Source organism: Phyllosticta citribraziliensis (assembly GCF_038025025.1).
Source record: "Phyllosticta citribraziliensis strain CPC 17464 chromosome Unknown J3D65scaffold_15, whole genome shotgun sequence".
Lineage (NCBI taxonomy): Eukaryota > Fungi > Ascomycota > Dothideomycetes > Botryosphaeriales > Phyllostictaceae > Phyllosticta > Phyllosticta citribraziliensis.
This window is the reverse complement of record NW_027117352.1, coordinates 57436-74630: the sequence shown is the minus strand read 5'-3', so window position 1 is coordinate 74630 and position 17195 is coordinate 57436. Positions and strand designations below refer to the sequence as shown.

Below are 17195 nucleotides of genomic sequence, written 5' to 3'. Positions count from 1 at the left end.
GTTACGCTCGGGGAGCTGTCATACTTCACCGCAGTCGCGCCTACCTTAGGGAGCGTTCATTCACTAACGCAACCCATCCAAAACCACTACCAGAAAAGACGCGACGCCGCGACGAGCCACTCCACGTCACAGCAATCGTTGCGGGGCAACAAAGCACGCTCCAGATAGCGAGCGGACGAACGCTTCAGTTCAGTGGTCCAGCCACCACCAACAGCACCACCGCCGACCCAAGGGCTTCCAGAAAATACCACCACGATCAATCTTCATGCACAGGCTGCCGTCTGATCAGCCGGCTGCAGCGATTGGCCCAAAGAGGCACACGCAAAGCTGACTTGTGACTTGAGCAGCAACAACGCGTCAATTCTGTGACGGGACATGATGGAGCGGGAGTGGATATTGGTGGTAGTGGCTTCATGGCTTCATTCAGGCTATCTGGACTGATTGCCCCCTTCCAGAACGTGACTTGCTTATGGATGATGAGTGATGGTGGAAGCATACGTGTCATGTCGTATGGTGCACGTGAGGGTGATTGAGCGCGAGAGGTGGAGATTGCGAGTCTGGAGTGCGCGGGCTGGGCTGGGCGAGCGCGTGATTGAGGGGATGGACTCGGGAGAGAGGAGAGAAAGAAGCGTTGGCAGCCACCACTTTGAGAGCTAAGGCTCTTGAAGTTTGGAACCATGGGGATTCATGCTGTGGCGACGCTGTCTGGAAGGCTGCTCGATCGCCGCAACTCTTGAAGTGAAAGGGCACGCGATCCACTCTGGAGGCAGCGCCTCCTTCGTCGCCAACACGCACGCCAGCCACCACCACATCAATGTGGCTGACCAGCGCCTGAATTCAAATCGCCTCTTTACAGTCGGCGATGGAGTGACAGTCGCCTCCCTAGACAACGCCCGTAGCGTTATCCAAGGCGCGACCTGGGACGAGATCGCAACAGACTCGCGATCCTCAACACCGTCGTACGCAGAGACAACGACGAGCAACCTGCAATTTCGGTATCCACCCCCAACAGGTGCGAGCGGCGCTCCGCCGACGTACACCAATAAAAAGTAGGCCGACAATAACTACTGGCCCCGTGTGCTCACAGGAGTGTCTGCCCTGAAGCATGCCTCTGAAGCAAAAGCTGCTTTTACCCCTTGGCAGCGAGCCGCGCGCGATCGACGATCTGCCGCTGCTGCTCCCGTAGAAGGAGTACCCTTTGACGGCCTGCGCGACCGACTAGCGATTGAAGAGCCGACGACGGATCTCGCCTTTCGGCTCTCGCCTCTCTCAACGTGCCCTCGCCTACTTTGGCAGAGGCATCGGGATGCCGGTTCTCGGGCACTGAAGAACTCATGGCGAGCCCCAGTCCTTGAGCACGCATAATGCATGCCGCCGCAGTCTCGCAGGCACTCAAGTTGCGAAGATGTCGGTTGCCCGGAAGACTTGCTGGTCCGAAAGCAAAGGGCGAGCTGCGAGCAGACGGGAAGGAAAGGAAACGGCGCGGAGCCAACGCGCAAGGATATTTCCAATGACCCAAATGCGAAGAATCCTCCAGTCCGAGGCCGAGATGTGCAGAGCGCGCATACTCGCGAGGAGAACCCAAAAGGGGTTAGACGCAGTTCAAGCTGTGGTGTTGGGGAAGCCTACGCCAGGGTCCAATGGCGCCGCGGCAGATCAGTAGATAAAACCATCAGATTCATAAGCAGGTTCTCAGGAAACGAGCGGACTGTCATGGATGTGCAGAAGGGGGTTATCCGCGATCCGCCTCTAGCGGCCCGCTGTAAGGCAGGTGGGTCTGTGCAAGACTTGGCGCTTGAATGCTCCTTATGCAAAGCCAGCCGGAGCTGAGAGGAGGAACGCTCGCTTTCAAGCGTTTTCGACACTTCGGGCCTCAAGAAGCTGAATTTTGTGACGGTCGTCTTGCAACCATTTGGAGAAGCCTCGCGTCAAAAGGTGGCCAACGCACAGTGACGACCATGTCAGCATCACGAAACTGATTACCTCTTGCATAGTTGGTCAAGGCAAGCGTACCCCAGCGCGTAGCGGATGTCGCTTGTTGCCGTAACCGCCTGAGACGAGGGCCCTGATGGAAACGACGTAGTGGGCAGGCACCCGCGCGTTTGGAGAGCCAGGACGACGGCAGAGGGGACGCATGGGAACACCCGTAACCTGCGACAAGCGCGGTACGAGCCGAATGAGCCGAAGTGCCCTTTGGGAAGACGTCTTGAAAGGGCAGGAATTGCGTCATGGGGGTACGTGCGGCGGGTGTTGAGGCTGCCGTTTCATGAGCCTTCCTGACGAACACCCGCGAGTTTGGAAAGGCTTCCGAGGCCAGGCAGCAGGGAGCGGGAGACACGTTGAAACGATTTTAGGTCCAGAAGCAATCGTCAGTTCCCTGCTCCGGCATGACGCAAAGCGCGTCTTGGGAATAGATCAGATTTCTTGCCGGCGTCCTCGGCCGAGCACCAAAAGCTCCGCTGGGCCATCGTACCCATCGCCTCATGTCGCGGCCAGATATTGTCCCGGCTCCGAGGACTCGGACCATTGAATTGTGGGAGGTCTTTGTATTGAAGTGTTATGCACCACCAGGATCAGGATTTCGGAGTTCGGATTTTCAAGGGAGTTTTTTTTTTCATTTCCATATCTGGGGAGTTTATGACGCTTTGGTAGCGTCCTTGTTGCCGCCAGCATCCCCGTAATCAACCTTTTCCTTGCGTCGTAGCTGGACGTCCCAGTTGTAAACACGCGCTGTAGCTACCTCGAGGGTCTGCCCAGTTCTGTTAGCCAAGTCCCTTGCCATCATTCACTAGGGTATTCACCGTAATTTGCTCTCTCAGGAAATCCAAATCCTCATGACAGTTGGAAAGGCTCAGCTGCGCCGCCTTCAACTTGGCATCGAGCAGCGACTCTGCCTCCGGGATGGGATATGCCAGCATGACGTTCGCCTGCGCGGGTATTTTGTCAATGACCTCCCCGTGTCCGACCTGGGTATCCACTCACTCCTAGCCAGAGATACACCTCGTCGGTAGGCGGGATCTGTGCCTTGGCGAAGAGCGTGTCGTTGAGCTCAAACGTCGTCTCGATGGGATCGGAATCCGGCTGTTGTGCGTTCGCCTCAGCTTTGGACCACAATACGGCACCTTTGCTCTCTGAAGTACCCTACCTTTCTCGTCTTGAGAAACTGCACCGTATCCAGTGTCTTTTGGATGTCAGGGATCTTGTCCTTGAGGCCGGCTGCGCGGCGCTGTGTGTTGACCTCCATGAACTGGTATTTTCTAGGCGCGAAATTGTGTAAGCAGCCAATTTGCAAGGAGTGCAGGATTGAAGGCGCACGAGATCATCTCCTGGAAGCTCTTGAGGGTTGGCTCGACATCGGCGCGCGAGGAACAGTAGTCCTCGACCTTGTCGACGAACGGGGCAAAGGGAATGCCGCGGGGGTTGGTTGGTGCATCTTTGCTGTTCTGGCAATCAGTTCGCGATCCGACACGTTGGAGGAGTAGCTACTAACATAGCACCCGCGGCGGTCGTGGCCATGATTGAAAACGCGTCGTAGCAGTGGTCTGGCGCGTTGGTTGGAGGGGCGCCGCCCACCTGGATGCCCCAATGCTTGGCACTCGGTCAAAGTCCGGATCCAGCTCTTGTGGCTGTGAGGCGGTGAAAGGAATGGCTTGTGGCGGTGCGCTGGAGTCCACACACCCTGGCTGTCCTCAAGGCCAGTTCCCTGCTGCAGATCTCAACTCTAAAGGCACCGCAACTCTTGTGTTGCCAACATAAGCCTCACCGTCCTTGACAATGTCATTGTTGTGCTGACGGAGCTCCCGCTCTGTACATGGCTGTCCGATCACGTCAGATGGCAAATTTGGCTCTCTCCACACTGCATCGACTGTCATGTCTCGGTTGCCAAATAAAGCGTTCGGCTGTCGATCTTGCACCGGACTCCGGTGGAGGAAGTCCGACACCAGCACACCACTGCGCTCTGACTCTGTGGCGGCTATGGCACCCTGTCTGACATGACGCCACCACGGCGCTGTGATACAGTGGCTTGGTGTGATTATCCATCATTCTACACTCCGAACCCTTTCGGCGTTTGCTTACTTTTGCAAAGCCACTGCATCATTCACTCAAGTCAAGTAGCACAAAGGTTGACAGTGGAAGATTGTTGTGATGTTGTGATGATATCCGATTCACCCTCTATGTACATTAATGCGTCTTCCAAAAAGGAAATGTAAATGCCAGTGTTCCAAACGAAAGAAGGAAACGAAAGAAAAAAACAGGTGTATCCAAACATCGCTCCCAATTTGCTTACCCATTGAACCAGCCAACTCTAAAACCGTGTATAAAGCAAAACACCGATATGACAAGATATAGGAAATGTTACCGTTGAGGCCATCATGTCGTGAGGTCAAGAGCCTGCGTCGCTCTTTACTCGTGACAACAAAAGAGACAAGGTTTGCACAAAAAGATCAAACGCCGTTGTGAATATCCCAAAGAAAGAATGCGCTCACGCCAACTTTGAATTCTTAACAGTCAAGACCGGTCCTGATGAGCTCACCAAGCTTCTCAGCCTATGATAATGTCAGCGAGTTGAAAATGTCAAATTGAGTAAAGGCGACTTACGTAAGGCTCCTTCATCATCGTGAAGTGATTTCCACCCATCACACCAAACTTCATCTTCTCCACGGGTATGATTTGACCCCAGCCGTTGTGGTCGAAGTCGGTGCGGTTGTTCAACAACCACTTCATGGGAGCCGGATCCTCATCCTCAGCAGGAGGAGGGCGCGGGTCATCGGGGTTGGGGCAGACACCATCAGTGCACCAGATCGCGTACGTCTCTGGCGCAGAGTCCTTAGGCATCGGGACAGGTTTGTACTCCTTCAACGCCTTGATAGCGGAGGCGAAATGAGGAAGAAGCCAGCCGGGAGTACCACCGGCTTTGCCAGTACCGAGAAGACCGATCGAGTCAAAGAAGTGGTGCAGACGGGCGGGGAGAGGATCCAGATCGACGGGGCAGGGAGAGTCAAGCAAGAGAAGCTTCTCGACCTTGTCACCTGAGGCAAGCAACTGTTGGACGGCCTCGTAGGCGAGGACGCCACCAGCAGACCAGCCACCAACGAAGTAGGGACCCTCGGGTTGACGACGCTTCATCTCAGCAATGTAGATGGCGGTAACCGTCTCCACGCCACAAGTCCACTGCTCAGGCTTCTTCATGAACGGGCAGTTGAGTCCGTACACGGCAAAGTCGGGCGACAAGTTGGGGATGGAGATGTACGAGGTGGCAGAACCGGAACCGTCAGGCAGGAAGAAGAGCTTCTTGGTCGCAATCTTCGCGTTACCCTGGAGAAGAACAGAAGTGGCAGCCGGGTACTTTGACAAGTCGTAGGTAGGCGGGATCAGCTTCTTGTTCACCTCGGAGAGCTGAGGAGACTTGGAGGAGGGCTTGCGAGATTTGGGCTTGGGAGCACTCTTCTTCTCGACCTTGGCAGCAGCCTCAACCTGCACCTTCTCGGTAGTGGTCTTGGAACGCATACCAAGAGCATTCTCGATGTCCTCAATGGTGTCATTGGTAGTCAAGAAGGTCGAAGGAAGATCAACGCCCGTCTGCTCGCGAAGAGCACCCATAATGGTCAAGCTCATGAGCGAGTCCATGCCGAGCTCGCTGAGGCTAGCCTGGTCACCGATCTCGGTAGATGGAACACCCATCTCCTCGGCGATGATCTGACGGGCGAGGCTGATGGAGCCGGAAGTAACCTGGACGCTCTCCTTCATCTTGACCTCGACAAACTCCTCCTTGCCGCCGGCGACGCTGGGAGCGGAGCTGGGGTTGGTGTCGGAGTCGTCCTCGTCGGGAGTGCGCGGGTCGGACATATCGGACTCGGTCGAATCCTCAGAGTCGGCAATGGGAGCAGCGCCATCGTACTGAGCGAAGAACTTCCTCATCTGGCCGACAGTGGGATAGTCAGTGAAGAGACTGGAGCTGATCTCGAGGTCGAGATCCTCGCGGAACTTGGCAGAGATAGTCAAGGACATGAGCGAGTCGACACCCATGTTCTCGAAGGCAGCCTCGTCGACCAATTCAGACATGTCAAGCTCACACTCCTCGGCGATGATCTTCATGACACGGCCAGAGATGACGCCGGTAGAAGTCTTGGGAGCAGCAGCCTTGGGAGCCTTCTTCGCAGCCTTGGCCGGGGCAGCAGCAACGGCCTTGGGGGCGGCAGCAACGGGAGCGGCAGCAGGCTTGGCAGCGATGGGCCTGGCCACGGGGGCCGAGCCACCCTTCTTGGGAGGCGGAAGCATGACGTTCAAGGCGCGACGAGGAATGTTCTGAAACTTGAGCCCGGTGACAACACCGACAATCTCGTCGCCCTCAAGGATGTAGACGTCACCCTGGGAGATGTTGCCAGGAGCAGGCTGCATCCTCACGTAGTTGCGGTAGGTGGCAGTGGGCGACAGCTTCTTGATGAACCTGACGGACTTCCAGCCGTGAGAGATGTAGACGCTGTTCTCAGAGTCGACAAGATCCGACGCGTTGACGATGAAACCAGAGATGTGAGCCAAGCTGTCGATCCAGTAAGGAGCGCAGTAGAACTCGCCATCCTCGGGCTTGGTCTGGAACTTGATGATGGAGCTGGCCTCGGTCTGCTTGCCGTCGAGGACAACTTCCTCCATACCACGGTAGGTGTCGCTGTAGGTGACCAAAGCCTTGAAGAGCTTGTAGGCCATGCCACGAAGAACCTTGTGGGCGGCACCAGTCTGGAGCTTCTGGTGGAGGAGATCGATTTGGGTCTGGACCATGAACTGGGTGCGACCCCACTCCTCCTTCCAAGCCTCGAGGTCCTCGTACATGACGGAACCGTAGGCGTGCTCAGCAATCTTCTCGCCCTCGGGAGTGACGCTGTAGAACTTGAGCGTAACTTCCTTGGTCTCCAAGTCAGCTTCAGCCTCGAGGTTGAGGAACTGGCCCTCAGGAGGAGGAGGCAGCTTGGCGATCAAAGGCTTGGGCACTTCCATCTTGCAGAAGTTGTAGCCAACCTCGGGTGCACCAGGGCGCAGCTGCTTGTACAAGTAGTCGGCGGCGGTGATACCCATGTCGGCGTAAAGCGAAGACGGGCACAGAGGGGCCTCGTTCACAAGATGGCCGCTGACCGCTTTGTGAAGCTTGGGCTCCGTAAGATCGGACTGGATGGTGATCTTGCCGGAGTTGGCGTGCAAATCCTCCTTGATGATCTTCTGGCACGAGGTGGTCGACAGCTTGGACTTGACCTCGGGCACAGGCTTAGCCGCAACTTCCTTGACAGGAGCAACGACATCACCCTTGGTAAGAGTCCAGTTGTTGTGGTAGTCGAGCCAATACTTCTTGTTGTCGAAGCTGTACGTGGGCAGAGTGAGGAGCTCGTGCGCATCGTTGAATTCGCGGTGGAACTCGTTGAAGTCAATGTACACACCAGCGGTGTACAGGGTGACGAGGCTGTTGGAGATCGTCTTCCAGGGGTCCTCGTTGCGGCGGAGCGAGGGAGCAGTGGTTGGGGTACCCTCGAGAGAATTCTTGACCATGCCAGAGCAGACTGGGTGAGCACCAATCTCGACCCAGACAGTCTTCTCGTCGAAAACCTTCTCCTCCTCGCCGGTCGACAATGCGGACCAGAAATTGACCGTCTCGCGGGCGTGCCTGGCCAGGTAGTCAGGGCCAATGATACCAGCCTCGCGGATGACCTCGCCAGTGAGAGGAGAGAGGACGGGGACGATGGGCTTCTGGAAGGTGACTGCAGCGGCAGCGGCCTTGAAGGACTCAAGGATCGGCTCGACCTGAGCAGAGTGGAAGGCGAAGGGGACCTTCAGCTTGGTGGACTTGAAACCCTTGGCGCCCAGAGCCTCGGCCGTCTTCTCGACGACCTCAGTGGTGCCACAGAGAACAGTCTCCTCAGGGCCGTTGACACAAGCGACCTCGATCATATCACCACCAAGAGCATCGGTGATGGCATCTTCGCTGCCCTTGACTGCGAGCATACCGTGGGTGTACTCGGTGCAGTCATCGACAAGCATCTGGGCGCGACGACCGACCAACAGGATCATGTCGGCAGCCGAGATGACACCTGCGACGTGCAGGGCCGCGTACTCGCCCAGGCTGTGGCCAACAACGGCAGTAGGCTTGACACCCAGAGCGGACCACATGCGAGCAAGCGCAACCTGGATACAGGCCATTCCAAGCTGCACAACGACGGGGGAGAGAGTCGTAACATCAGTGCCATCCAAAAGAGGAAGGAACGAAGGCATGCCCTGAATGCGAGCCAGGTGGTCGAGCGAGTCGATGTCGGTCTTGAACGACCGAAGGTCCTGGTACAGCTTCTGTCCAAGAGCGGTGTACTGAGAGCCCTGGCCGGTGAAAGCGAAGGCGGTCTTGGTAGGGACCATGGCAATGGGGCTGTAGCTGTCCTTCATCTGAGCCTGAAGACCCTCCTTGACCTTGGACATCTCGGAGACCGTGAAAGCGACACGGTAGTTGTGCTGAATCCTACGAGCGGTCGTAGTGTACGCAAGGCTGGCGAGGGTAGTCTCCGGGTTTTCGCTGACGTACTGGACGAGGTGGTCGATGTTGCGCTTCAGGGCAGCGATCGAACGAGCGGAGACGGCGATGACGTGGGAACCACGAGGATCCACACCAGTCGGGGCCTCCCTCAAAGGACCGTCTTCCATGAGGATGGCAGTGTTACCACCAGCAGCACTGAAGTTGTTCAAGAAGACCCTACGCTTCTCGGCACCCTTCCTGGGGAAAGCGACCTGCTGGGTCTCAATGTGAACGTTGCGCTGGATCAAATCCTTGGGGAAGGTCTTGTTCATGACACCCTTGATACCAACATTGGCGGGGATCGCGCCCTTCTTGAGCATCATCATGACCTTGATCAAAGAGTTGATACCGGAAGCGGCTTCACCGTGACCAATATTGGCCTTGATGGCACCCAAGTGCAGAGTTTGCTCGGGGCGACGCTGGCGGTGGCGGGGCGCAAAGACGTTGGTGACGGAGGTCATTTCGATGCCATCACCGGCCTGGGTACCAGTACCGTGCATCTCGACGTAGCTGACATCGTGGGCGTCAACACCAGCGTTGGCGAGGACCTTCTTGTACAAGAACTCCTGGGCACCAGCGTGGGGGTGGGTGATGGAGACAGCCTCAGCCGAGTGGTTGGTAGCGGCACCAAGAATGCAACCAAGGATATTGTCCTTGTCAGCAATGGCGTCCTCGTAACGCTTGAGGATGACGGTACCACAGCCGTCACCACGGCAGTAGCCATCAGCGTCGTTGTCGTAGGTCTTGCAAGATCCCGTCTTGGACAAGAACTGACCCTTGCTAAGACCAGAGAAAATGTCGGGGTTGGTCAGGACGTTCAAACCACCGGCGCAAGCGGTGTCACAGTCACCGGCCCAGAGCGATGTGCAGGCCAACTGAATGGCTGCCAAACTGGACGAGCAGGCCGTGTCGATGCTGTACGAGGGACCGGAGAACTTGAAGTAGTAGTTGATACGACCAGGCGCGAAGGCACGCACACCACCAGTGATGAAGTACGTGTCAACGTTCTCAGCCGCGTTGATCTCACGCCAATCATCGGAGGTCTGACCGTAGAAAGTACCGATTCTGTGCAGCTTGGTGGACGGAGTGCGGTTGGGGACGTAACCAGACATCTCCAGAGCTTCGTATGCCGTGGTGAGGGCGAGACGACCCATAGGGTCAGTCTGGGCAGCCTCTCGGGGAGACATGTTGAAAAACCTAGGGTCGAAAAGACCAGGCTCGTCGATGAAGCAACCGAACTTGGTGTGGGCCTTGTTCTTGCCCTTACCGGTCGGGTCGTAATGGGCTGCAGCGTCGAAACGGTCCGAGGGAATTTCGCGGTGAACATCGAGTCCCTTCTCCAAAAGCTCCCACAGAGCGTCATGGCTAGCGGCGTTGGGGAAACGACCAGCCATACCGACAATGGCAATCTTGTCGTTCTGGGTACGACCCGCGTGGGGCTCGATGGCCTTGGCCCACGCAGTGTGATCCCTGCCAGAAATGGAGGTTTGGCCACCTGCGCGGAGCGCTGAAACAAGACTGTTTGCGACGTTGGTGATGCCCAGAGCGGTAACCGTGCATTCAGACTTGCTGAAAGCGGTAACCTGAGACACGACCTCCTCGAGAAGACGATCCCATCTCACAGGTTCCTGCAGGATCTCGCCGAGAGCAAGCTCGAAGAGTTCCAGAGTGCTGGTGACGTTGTGGCATTGGCCCGTCGTGGAGGAGTGAATGAGACAGTTGGGACGGAACTGCGCCAAGTTCCTGCGGACATCGCCGTCAAGGATGGCGTCGATGTCGGATTTGTTGTGCAGGTGCGAGGCGTGGTAAGGTGCGTAAACGGGGATAGGCACCTTGTTGCTGTTCTTGACTGCGTCACACTCCTCGAAGAATCGCCTGGTGGTAGCAGGGGGACCGCTGATTGTGATGGCCATGACGCTAACGGCGCTAACGTACGCATGGTGCGAGGCCGGGATGGCCTTTGCTTGGTGAAACTCTGCGAGCGCAGACCTTGCGGTCTGCTCGGATATACCCGCGACGATGGTGGACCAACTGTCGTTAGTTTCGTTGACATGCTCGAGAGCGGCCTTGGCAGTTCCAACACACGTGCCGGTCCTGAAGGCAATGCGGACAGCCTCGACGGCGAGGGGCAAAAGGTCGCTCAGCGACTTGGCAGAGGCCACCGCGGACGCAGCGAGGAGGCCAGTGCAAAGACCGAGAATTCTCGTGTTGGAAGCAACGGGAAGCTCGGAGGGGTTTTCGCCGAAATACCTGGGACGGTTAGAATGGGTATATCAAACAATCAGGCAGCAAAAGACGTACCCCAAGAAGTGAGAAAGCTGAGCGATGGTGACGAGACAGCTCTCCAATTGAGGGTTCCTCTGACCCTTTTCATAGTAGGCCTCGACCAAAGAAGAAACGGAAAGAAAGTCCGGTATGCTCTCCCTCTGGGGGCGGGGAAGACGTTCAACCTCGTCCCTGAGCACAATGCTCGCACGCTCCAAAAAGGTCGAGAGGAGGGCGTTGTTCTTCCGGAGGACCGCCTTCCGCAGAAGCGGGTACTGATCAGCGGTCTGATCGCCGAAGATGAGAATGTTCATGATGACGAATTTGTAGGTGTCGTTCGGGTGGATTAGAATTAGGTTACAGGGGTAGGTCTATAAGAAGGTCCGAGTATATCAACGGGATAGGTAGTGTCGATATGAAGCGAGGCCTGGTAGAATCGGTCGTTGAGCAAAGGTCGAAGACGGGAAGAGAAAGACAGTGTCAGTCGGTCATAGGCAGGAGTTGGCCGATGCTCTATGGAGGCAGGAATTACGAGGGGAAAGACGTAAAGGGAGGAGGTCCTATGAGGCCACTAAGCGGTACTGGAGGAGGTTGTGCTTTAAAGCAAGTTGGCCGGCAGGGCATATATGTAGGTAGGCACCACACCTCCAATCCTACCCTGATCAGTAGCAGTCAGAGCTTGGACTCTAATCGCTACGATGACCGGGCTAGCCCGTCCGGCAGCCTGGGCCTTCCAGGATGCCGAAGACGCACAGTCAGGACTGATTGACGTGAGGAACTGGCAGGTATGCAACAGACATCTTCCTGGTTGGTGCGCGGCTAGGACGGTGGCGCGTGTTGCTGGTAAGCAGGGCTATTGTTAGTACCACAGATAGCAAGTATGATAGAGCGTGGAAGTGAAGGCGCCGTCCCGGTTTCCTCGGACATTGACAGGGGTTACGGGTCTCCTCCTCCCGGATGCTGGCGATGTGCCGCCGTCTGTGCTGTCAGCCAGCGTTCCAAAGGAGGCAGACACGTTCGGTTACTGCTTCATCCTAGCTCTTGCAGAAGTCAAGGGCATTGCGGGACCCCAGATCTTGCAGCTGGCTGAGCGATTCTTGTGCTCAGTCATCCGAGTTACATTGCAGGCCATGATTGACTCTGGGCCTTTTTTTTTCACTCTTTCCTCTGGGAAATGACAATGCCCAGTGGTTGTTTGTTGCACGAGCAAAATGCACTAGCAACCAAGGGCCAACGGCGTGCTCGTCGAAGGCTTCCCGCGCGCACGATGATGGTATGGCTCAGGATTCTGGCGTCCTCGTGCAGAACGGCGTCTACACCAGGGGCTGGGACCGGCTGCGTGCAGTCAAACCGGCCGTTCGGGATGGATGTTGCGGCATCTGGTAGGCCACCGCGTCACAACTGGCGAGCGGCTGTCCAGGCGGTGTTAGAGGGCCTCCACAGGCAGCGAGCAATGGTAACAGTAGACGGTGAGCAGCAGCAAGCCGTTAGCGATCTGCGCCACGGGGAGCCTCAGGCTTACCCCCCCTCCATGTTTGAAAGGCCGGGCATGCATGGCACCAAGCCGAGGGCTTGCGGGAGGCTACAAGGGGGTTAGTTCCGGGACCGGGGGGTAAGGGAATCGGAAAATCTGGGCGCTGTGGCGGTTTTCGACGGCCACTATGACGGGGGCGGGGGCCAGGGGACGAGGCTGGAGTGTAGGTGAATTGAGTGGGTTAAGCGAGACACCGGCGGCGGCTGCACAGGCGCTTGCCGCTGTACCGTCCCCTGTCCTGGGCCATCAGCACCACTGCGCAAGCTCCGAACCGTCGCTCATCCTCCGCACAATCGGAGACGGAGGCGGACGATCGCCATGTGAGAGGGAAGGGATGCGCGTCTTCTCGACGTCTTCGATTTGTTTTTTTCTGAGTTTTCCTTGGAGGGGGACCTCGGCGCATGCGCGCCTAGGGCTGGTCCCGAGTCGAATTCCCTTGATGACCCTGCTCCTCTCCACCACAACGCCTCTGCGGCATATGTGTGCAAAATCTTCGCCGCCGACGCAGGTGCAGCCACTGGGGCTGAAGGATCCCAAGCGGCAATCTTGACTCTTGCCCTAGGCCGCAACCCGTCGTAGTGATACGGGCCAGTTTTGCTGCCGAATCCTCGGTCAGACGCCTGAGGGGACCAGAGTTCCGTGGCTGCTGGTGCCGGCCGTACCGTGGCCCCTGTGCGACGATGCGGTGCGCAGGGCAGAGGGATGGCGGTCGAAAGCTGGTGCTCGAGGCGGTTTCTGGACCAGAATCCGACTCAAGGGGTACGCAAAGACGTCAGGTCCTGTCGCGCGGGCACAGAAACCACCAAACGTGTCTTGGCTGGAGTCGCCGACACGGACAGATCGAGCGTCCGGGCCGGGTCACGCTCCGAGTCGACAGCAGGGCCATGGGCATAGCCATGGGCATAGCAGAGTGAGTGTTGGAAGGCGATGGCGCATGGGTGAGGTCGTTCGGCCAGGCCGGATTGGGAAAATCAAGCGAGGCGGCCGGAACCCCAACTGTCCGACGGTGCCGCCGTCCTGGGCTCTCCTCTTTGCGACTCTGACACCCTCACCTCTCACCGCGAATTGCGATGCATCGCCATGTAATCTCATGTTGCGCCACCACCCTCGACGCCCGCATTGCCCTGCCCTGCCCTGCCCTGCCCTGCCGTTTGACCTTGCCGTCTATCCTTCGTCCTCGCTCGCGCCGTCGCTGTACCCGCTTCCATCACGCAAGGGTTTGCACTTGCATCTCCACGTCAGCACGCCCCAGCCTTAAGCCCGTCCTGATCAGCACCTTGTGATTCCCCTCAGACGCCAATTGTCTGGCCCGTTCTCTTCCAGATTCCAGTCCAGAAACACCGCATCTTCAGGGTCCTCACTACCAACTCGTCCCGGTTTCGTCCGTCTGTTTGTTGTTGGTAAACCGTCTGCCGTGGTCATTCATCATCTGACGCGACTTTGATTTCCAATTGTCGTCTGGGGCCAGCTTCTCTCCGGCTCACCTGCGTCCAACTAGTATTCCTTGCACATTTCGGACATGATTTGGAAATATCCGCTTGCTTTGACGTCCAATTGAAAAGACAACAGCCACGTATCAGGCAGGAAACGCTATGTTCGGAGCTGAGATCATCTTCGGCACTGTACGGTCCCACGATAAGGCAGGGCCGCATTAGCTGACTCACTCGAAAATCTTCTTGTGGCTACAGTGGCGCTACATTTGCTTGCAGCATCTTTGCGCCGGCTACCCACCTTACGGCATGTCCACGTTTCGGTACAGGACCGTTCTAGAATTGGGCAGACACAACACCATCTGCGCACTTTTCTTTTGTGGGAACTGCCGAATTCGTGGCATTTCACCTGTTGTAGACCTTCACTGTCAGGAATGCTTCCCTGGACTGGCTTGGGGTGCGCCGGACTCGCCGTTGCTGACACCAACCATACCATTCTTCGACACATCATCGTCATGACTCCATTTGATACTCATGACGAACACGAAAACGACCACCTGAGCGGCCAATGGTCTTGGTCAACATCCTCTAGAACTCGTGCCCCACGGATGCAACGTCGTTCCGCGATGCATCTGTCTGCAAGTCCTCGATAAACACCATGCTCGGAATTTTGCATTCGCCAGCCGGACAAGTACCCTGACCTCTCACATCGACCTTCGGTAAGACTGTCCCCACTACGCTTGCAACACTCGATTTTACTCCGCATTGGTAGGACGGGAGGGGTGTGACAGGGACCCCAGATTTGCAAAGACGGCGTGGCAGCAGGATTGGCCAACGGCCTTCCACTGTCTCGGATAACCTCAGCGGACCTGACAAATGGCCCCCGAGTCTGACCTGTCTTGTCATATGGAAACCCAAGGATAATTCCCTAGCTTCCTTTTCTCCGGACTCTGTGCTCACCAGTCGTGGGAACGTCAACTCAAGGCTGGCTTTTGTGGAGCTGCCGACCTGAATCCTGCCGATCACAAAGCCATTTCTTTGCCAGGGCTTAGCCTCATGGAGGCACAGCTTCGGTTCCTGTGGTCTTATCATGTTGTGCCTTGCGGAATCCAATGGATTCGCCCAAGGACGTGTTTCAGCCTAGACGTACAATGCCATATCGACCGACGGCTAAGAGTTGCTTGGACCCTGCGGAACTCCACCTACTGATTCTCACTGGACGGACTGGTGTGAATCTACCCGCTGGCACTTGTGCCAAGAATAGAATCCGTCTTTCTATATTCCTTCCGCCCTCGAGAAATGCACTACTTGTTGGATCCGCGTTTGTGGCTGAATCCGTTGGTCAATTTAGACCATGACTCTGGCCATGCTCTCAACACAACATCTCCATGGACAATCCTCTTCGCCACTTGCACTGACCACTCCACCGAGTGTCAACACAACAAACCCTCACGGCGAACCTCTTCTCAATCTCTTGCACGCGGAGCTGAACTGTAAGGACAGCACTCCCCACACCTTCAGCAACTCTTGATTCCTCGAGGCCATGTCCCACATGCCGCTGTACCAACCACGCGGTTCCGTGATTGATACGTCAACGCAGAAATCCACCAATCCCTTCAAAGAAGAACTTGGTTAACTGTAGAGTCTAGCATGTACGGTCCTACGACCTTCCCCGCACATCCCGCGTGCCTAATGCAGGTGAAAGTTTGGGTCTCAACCATTGCGTGTACTTCCAGTACAGACACCCGTCAATCATCCCGTGCCGAGTAGACACGTCTTTGGCCAAGAAAGAATTGGATTCTGCGGATTCGGCTTGTCAAAGTGGATGCCGCTGATGAATGAGATTGGCATCCTCTCTCTGAGCCGCTTGGGTTGGAGCATCACCTTATCGATCCTCCCAAGTGGATCGAGGTAAGCATGATTCAACCCCGATTGAGGCTCTGATCACGATTCCCAGAAGTTTTCTCATTATTGCAACGATTTCTCTCCCATGATTTCCAAATGAATCTGAATTTCGCGGCTGGAACATCCTATCTTTAGAGCGGCCTTCGGCCCCAATGCTACGGAAACGGGCCCTTCCCGACACCACGTCAAATTTCAACGGAGAACCCAGCGACTCACCACGGGACGAGTATGAATCGTGCACTTTTTGCCCATTGCAAGCTTCGTGGTCTTGACCTGGTCCTCGGTCTCTCCAAACATTCAATGGTAAGAAGAGCCAGCTTTCCCATCTCCTTGGCACACATCATGACAAGCCCAAATCCCCCCTGCCGTTGAAAGCTGCTTTGAAAGTGGTCGAGGATACCTGGAACATGTGTGTGGCCAGTTTTCTTGCTGCTGAAGCTCATGTGAAGGTTTGATCTGCAAGGCCCATTTCCATGGAACACTGAGAGCACTGTGATAACCAGATCAGCAAAGGATCAAGATCGAAGACCGGTTTCTCCACGGGAAGCCCTTTCAATTTTGTCGATCTCCAAGTGGACAACTTCTCCAGCGACCACCGCTCAACGCTCTCTCTCTCAAAGCTCCACATTACTTGCAGGGAACACCCCATCGCAAGCTTCCCGAATCAGCCTCATCACCGTCCAGCATCCCATACTCTTCCAATTCCAAAACGCCGACTTCACGCCCAACAGTCAGCCCCCTTCTCGATGACCCGCAACACCGTTTGTTTTGCACAACTCTCAGCTCTCCTCGGATGCGATGTCGTCCCCAAGGCCGTGTCGTATACATTAGAATCGTGCGTGCTAGCGCCCAGCATGGAGCCGGAGCGACGTAGGTCCTAGCATCCTTACGCGAGCGAGGGTCTTCCACGTCGGGTCGGAATGGGCCAGCCACGCCTGCGCCACAGGGTGCGTTGGGCGGGCATGAATCGCGACGAAGCTTAAACTTTTGCTTTTTGGGACGACAAGACGAGTGAAGAAGGGGACCAGAGCTCGCGGGACAGGTGGCCTTTATTCTCGTGAAGCTGGCCCCGAGAGCAGTACGATCGCCGCTCTTCTCCTGTTCGCGTGCTATTGAAGTGATTACGTGGCCCATACTGGGCTACTGGTGTCAATAGTCTATAGCTTTCCCGCACGTATATGCGTCTTCTTTGGGATAGCTTGACTTGAATCAAATCTTAACTTCACGACACTTTGGGGCCTCGAAAATGCGGATTTCCTCTACGTGAACAGAATGAAGGCCGCTGGGGAACGGAATGCGGTCTTTGAGACCAAGACTTCAGCGCCCATCACAACTGCCTTGATTGTTGCGCTGAATGAATGGCTTGACGTCATTCGTTCTGCGCTCTTCGCGACGACAAGGAATGTTCTAGTCAATGTTAGCGTCTTCTGTGCCCATAAGGACAAGAAGCTTGAGAAATTCTTCCGTTTCCCTGCCCCTGTCAAACGAAGTCCTTGTCAGAGATTCCAGAATC

General features: G+C 56.2%; 2 protein-coding genes across 2 annotated transcripts; both read right to left on the bottom strand.

The window, feature by feature from the left end:
• Window positions 1-2432: 2432 nt before the first annotated feature.
• Window positions 2433-3754, bottom strand: J3D65DRAFT_157156 (prefoldin subunit). Its single transcript, XM_066794135.1, has 6 exons — window positions 3491-3754; window positions 3316-3438; window positions 3146-3257; window positions 2983-3081; window positions 2802-2927; window positions 2433-2749 (listed from the first exon to the last, which is right to left on the bottom strand). The coding sequence occupies exons 1-6, from the start codon at window positions 3514-3516 to the stop codon at window positions 2636-2638; spliced, it is 600 nt and encodes a 199-aa protein (XP_066650144.1). The 5' UTR covers window positions 3517-3754; the 3' UTR covers window positions 2433-2635.
• Window positions 3755-4130: 376 nt separating this feature from the next.
• Window positions 4131-11397, bottom strand: J3D65DRAFT_641175 (polyketide synthase-like protein). The gene is made up of 3 exons (XM_066801865.1): window positions 10850-11397; window positions 4600-10798; window positions 4131-4547 (listed from the first exon to the last, which is right to left on the bottom strand). Exons 1-3 carry the CDS (start codon window positions 11125-11127, stop codon window positions 4503-4505), a joined length of 6522 nt encoding a protein of 2173 aa, XP_066650143.1. The 5' UTR covers window positions 11128-11397; the 3' UTR covers window positions 4131-4502.
• Window positions 11398-17195: the final 5798 nt, after the last annotated feature.

Coding starts and splice junctions, on each gene's coding strand:
- J3D65DRAFT_157156 (XM_066794135.1), bottom strand. CDS start 3,516: ATGGCCACGACCGCCGCGGGTGCTAT. Junction 3,258..3,315: donor AGCTTCCAGGAGATGATCTC/GTGCGCCTTCAA, acceptor TTTCGCGCCTAG/AAAATACCAGTTCATGGAGG. Junction 2,750..2,801: donor TCCTGAGAGAGCAAATTACG/GTGAATACCCTA, acceptor AGAACTGGGCAG/ACCCTCGAGGTAGCTACAGC.
- J3D65DRAFT_641175 (XM_066801865.1), bottom strand. CDS start 11,127: ATGAACATTCTCATCTTCGGCGATCAGACCGCTGATCAGTACCCGCTT. Junction 10,799..10,849: donor CAGCTTTCTCACTTCTTGGG/GTACGTCTTTTG, acceptor TAACCGTCCCAG/GTATTTCGGCGAAAACCCCT. Junction 4,548..4,599: donor CGATGATGAAGGAGCCTTAC/GTAAGTCGCCTT, acceptor ACATTATCATAG/GCTGAGAAGCTTGGTGAGCT.